The 5,000-nt window shown below is 47.0% G+C and overlaps 1 protein-coding gene across 1 annotated transcript in view; it reads right to left on the bottom strand.

Annotated features, from left to right (window-relative positions):
- LOC106566304 (laminin subunit alpha-5) overlaps positions 1-5,000 on the bottom strand; it is a 230,278-nt gene that overhangs the window by 105,897 nt on the left and 119,381 nt on the right. Inside the window, exons 17-23 of the mRNA XM_082959682.1 lie at positions 4,941-4,993; positions 4,727-4,826; positions 4,097-4,149; positions 3,796-3,901; positions 2,587-2,686; positions 2,214-2,370; positions 436-574 (exon numbers count right to left, since the gene is read on the bottom strand). Coding sequence (XP_082815808.1) covers positions 436-574; positions 2,214-2,370; positions 2,587-2,686; positions 3,796-3,901; positions 4,097-4,149; positions 4,727-4,826; positions 4,941-4,993 — 708 coding nt within the window. The remainder of the gene's footprint in view (positions 1-435; positions 575-2,213; positions 2,371-2,586; positions 2,687-3,795; positions 3,902-4,096; positions 4,150-4,726; positions 4,827-4,940; positions 4,994-5,000) is intronic.

The raw sequence follows: 5,000 nt of genomic DNA, 5'->3' as shown, positions 1-5,000 counted from the left end.
TGAGTAGAGGTGGAGGAGGAAGAGAAAGAAGGGGTATAGCAAATGATAAGGTCTGAGTTAAAAACTCTGTGATAGGATAGGAGGTTAGAGGACTATGGGGGTTGGGAGGTTGAGGGGTCAGAGGTTAGGGTTTTCAGTTCCTCAGAAACCCTTGAACCGCAACAGGAAGTTCACCCACAGCCAGCTCTAAACCCTGCCTCTACATGCCAATACCAACCAATCACCAGCTGCCTCTGGGAGAGGCCACACCCACATCCAGCCTCTCTGACCATCCATGGGGAAAAGAGAGCGAGGGAAGTAGCGAAAGGAGAGCAGCATAACGTGAAGAGGGAAGAGGAGGAGATGCTGGGAGAGGAAGGGTTAAGCCTGCGTCCCATAGGGCCTTTTCCCTATCTAGTGCACTAAGGTTAGGATAGTACAGAGTCTTACACTTACAGTTACCACACATGAAGTTCTTCCCGTCTTCAAGGACGGACACCCTGCCCCTCATGTCCAGGCCACCACGATTCACGTAGCGCAAGACTATTTGAAACAGATCCGGAGAGCTGACCGAGACTTGTACCACCACCTTAGACTGGCACGTAGGGGTGGGGGGCAGGGAGGAGGAAAGGAGATGGAGAGGAGGGGAGAGGAGGGAGGGGGGGAGAGGAGGGGAGAGGGTAGGGAGGGGATGGGAGGGGAGAGGGGAGGGGAGGAGAGGAGAGGAGGGGGTAGGGAGGGGATGGGATGGGAGGGGAGAGGGGAGGGGAAGAGAGGAGAGGAGGGGGTAGGGAGGGGATGGGATGGGAGGGGAGGGGAGAGGGGAGGGGAGGAGAGGAGAGGAGGGGGTAGGGAGGGAGGGGATGGGATGGGAGAGGAGAGGAAAGGAGGGGAGAGGGTAGGGAGGAGAGGGGAGGGCAAAACGAAGGTATAGAGAGGGAACAAAGCAGAGAAAGCCCCTCCTTAATACCACACCAGCACCACTGCAGCCAAAGCCAACCATAAAGCACCATAGAGATGAAAAGAGGCCACACATCCTATCTCTGCCATTGACGACTTCTGGGACAGCAACCATTGAGGGCTTTATTTTAAAGTATCTATTTGTTGTTGCGTTATTGTCACTGCTACCTGCAGTGCTGGGATGTATGTTATTATTCATTTAATTTACCCCTTTTTTCTCCCCAATTTCAATCTTGTCAGGCAAAGGTCGAGCCAAGGTCGAACCCTGGTCTGTAGTGACGCCTCAAGCACTCCGATGCAGTGCCTTAGACCGCTGTGATACAGCCTGGGCTCGAACCCTGGTCTGTAGTGACGCCTCAATTCCTGCAATGCAGTGCCTTAAAACCGCTGCGCCAATCAGGAGGCCCTGGGATGTTTTTCTAAGGAGTATAATTCATTGGCTGATCCATCCTGCAGACCTGGATGGAATTGTGGGATCCCTACTTAACCCATAGGAAGTCCCACCCAGTTGACCACAAATGGTGAAGGCCTTCAAAGGCGCTGCCCATGTTTTTTTTATTTTACCTTTATTTAACTAGGCAAGTCAGTTAAGAACAAATTCTTATTTTCAATGACGGCCTAGGAACAGTGGGTTAACTGCCTTGTTCAGGGGCAGAACGACAGATTTGTACATTGTCAGCTCGGGGATTCAACCTTGCAACCTTTCGGTTACAAGTCCAATGCTCTAACCACTAGGCTACCCTCCGCCCAGCTGCCTCTAAATCAGGCTTTGTGATAAGTGTGCCCTCTATCCATCTCTATGCCTAGCACACACCTCTCCCACCCAGTCCATAAAATACACAGGCAGCACACAATGCAAACACGCTAGCTTCAGTCAGTAATCACTCAAGCATAAAGCAAGCTGTCTACTAAGCTACGAAAGCTATACAGGGACACTATAGATAAAACATGGACCTGTTGAACCTTAGACTTATTCAGGAGAATAAGTTATGGTTGCACATGCAAAAAGGGGTAGACACGTTTAACACACGTTGTAGTGAAGACATTTCATTAGTCATCAATATAACCGAGAACACAGAGGATGTTTACGGTGATGTCTCAGCGACTCCTTCCTGTACGAATTCAGTTACTACTACTGACAATAAAACGACACATCATTTGTAAACATAATAACAGCTTCTGGCCCAGTGTGAGATCTGAGCCAGTGGAAAAATGGCGGACAGAGCTATAGAGATATATGTACTATTACTATAGATGTGGTGTAGAGGACTCACCTGGATGGAGGACATCTGAGCGTACCCTCTCCAGCTGAACCCTTCAAACTCCAAGGGGTTATAGCCGAAGCGCACCGGCCGCCCGTCCAGCATGGTACCCTCCTCTATCTCAAACTTCAGGTGGTGCAGGTCTGGAAAGTAGTGGTCCGGACGAGGCCTAGGAAGGAGATGGAATGCTGGTTTTTAATCATTTGCGTTTAAAAATACGATTTTCAGTTAAAAATAGAAAGCGTCCTGTTGGTTATTGTGTGTTTCTCGGGAGGTTTAAAAAAAGATATCTGAAAAAAAGTGATCAGGAAATGACGATGGACTCTTCTTCTTTTTTTCTATCTGTGATACAAACTAAATGTTTTTACACCCGTTATTCACTCACATGTTACACTTGGATCCCTCCACGTTGGGTCTGCAACGACACCTCCCGGTCCTCTCCCCACAGGACTGACCCGCTGATCCTCCAATATCACACTGACAACCTGCAACATACACACCAACACGTCTAGAGGACGTGACATACTGCAGTACAACCTGCAACGTACACACCAACACGTCTAGAGGACGTGACATACTGCAGTACAACCTGCAACGTACACACCAACACGTCTAGAGGACGTGACATACTGCAGTACAACCTGCAACGTACACACCAACACGTCTAGAGGACGTGACATACTGCAGTACAACCTGCAACGTACACACCAACACGTCTAGAGGACGTGACATACTGCAGTACAACCTGCAACGTACACACCAACACGTCTAGAGGACGTGACATACTGCAGTACAACCTGCAACGTACACACCAACACGTCTAGAGGACGTGACATACTGCAGTACAACCTGCAACGTACACACCAACACGTCTAGAGGACGTGACATACTGCAGTACAACCTGCAACGTACACACCAACACGTCTAGAGGACGTGATATACTGCAGTACAACCTTTATAGTTTATAGTTTATTAAAATAAATGAGGAGATTTAATTTATAGTAAAACAGACTGGTGTTATTGTAACAGAGGAGATTTGGAATTCCACTCTCGTGACGAGGTATCTCTGCTTGAGACATGTAAAGCCCAACTTTTGCCCTCGACCCATGAGGATATCCTCTTAATCTGATGGTTAAGATGTTGGGTTGGCAAGCGGGAAACCTGGGTTTGATTCCTGCTGGTTCCCTTAGGCCAGTGGTTCTCAACCAGCGGTACTTGGACTCCTGGGTTACTTGGACCCCTGGGTTACTAGGACCCCAGGGTTACTTGGACCCCTGGGGTACTTGGACCCCTGGGTTACTTGTACCCCTGGGTTACTTGGACCCCTGGGTTACTTGTACCCCAGGGTTACTTGGACCCCTGGGTTACTTGGACCACTGGGGTACTTGGACCCCTGGGTTACTTGGACCACTGGGGTACTTGGCCTATCCACAGGGGGTACTTGGACCGCTGGGGTACCTGGCCAATCCACAGGGGGTACTTGAGAAGACTAATGAGACCATAGGCCTACTGGTAGATTGTACAAGAGGGGGTAGTTCAGGGGTCCTCTGGACAGAGAAACATTCAGTTGGTGGGACAGTAGTCGAAGGGTTACCTTGACAGCCGAAGAAGCTGCCACTCTGCAGGTTGAAGTATCCGTCTTTACACACAGAGCAGGTGCCACTGCACACGTTGGGTTTACAGTAACATTGGCCGTTATTCTGTAGGAGCCAGAGAAGAAAAAAAACTAAAAACTTTTAATCGACCGTTGAATTGAAACAAGTAGTGGTCTAAATGAATTGTATTTCCATTCCAGTCTTTGACAGAACTCTACTGTAGCTAGCCAGTATTACCAGATATTTTATGTCAACAAAACAATTAAATCGTTGAGGAAAAAATAAATAATAATAAATCACCTGAGCACACTCTGCCACACCGGCCACAGTCCCTTCAACGTTGCATTCACAGTCTGGGAGAAGGAGGAACACACAGAAAATACAATGCATTTTTGTCATTCACTTCACCGTAGGGCTACTATAGGAAGTAGTATAATCTACTGCTACCCAAACTGAATTTCTCACATTTGAAACAGGTCAACCCAAAGTTTACTACATAAGTTATTCACAACAACAAGCACAACGTCTCCTTTTGATAAAACAGGTAGTGTAAAGATGTTTCCTTTTGATAAAACAGGAAGTGTACAGATGACTCCTTTTGATAAAACAGGAAGTGTACAGATGACTCCTTTTGATAAAACAGGAAGTGTACAGATGACTCCTTTTGATAAAACAGGAAGTGTACAGATGACTCCTTTTGATAAAACAGGAAGAGTACAGATGACTCCTTTTGATAAAACAGGAGGGGTAAAGAAGACTCCTTTTTGATAAAACAGGAAGTGTACAGATGTCTCCTTTTGATAAAACAGGAAGTGTACAGATGTCTCCTTTTGATGAAACAGGAAGTGTGAAGATGTCTCCTTTTGATAAAACAGGAAGTGTACAGATGTCTCCTTTTGATAAAACAGGAAGTGTAAAGATGTCTCTTACTGGAACATCTGTAGACGGTGTCAGGTGACAGGTTCCAGAACAGAGGTTTACACCTGTCACAGGCCACACCTTCCACATAAGGACGACACTCACAGGAGCCCTGTTTAAAAAGATGTGTAGAGATGACTAAACAATAAATATAGTACAGAATATATGTTGTATTTCGTTAAAATATATTTTATTAGAACCCGAACCGTAGATGTAAGCTACTTACAACAGTTGGCAGGACCTCGTTCTGCACAGAGCCGGCTGGGTTGCATGTGCTAGCTGTTCA

This window comes from Salmo salar, chromosome 13 (assembly GCF_965601325.2).
Source record: "Salmo salar chromosome 13, fSalSal1, whole genome shotgun sequence".
NCBI classification, from domain to species: domain Eukaryota; kingdom Metazoa; phylum Chordata; class Actinopteri; order Salmoniformes; family Salmonidae; genus Salmo; species Salmo salar.
Note: the sequence above shows the minus strand (reverse complement) of the source record. Positions and strands in the feature narration are given on the sequence as shown.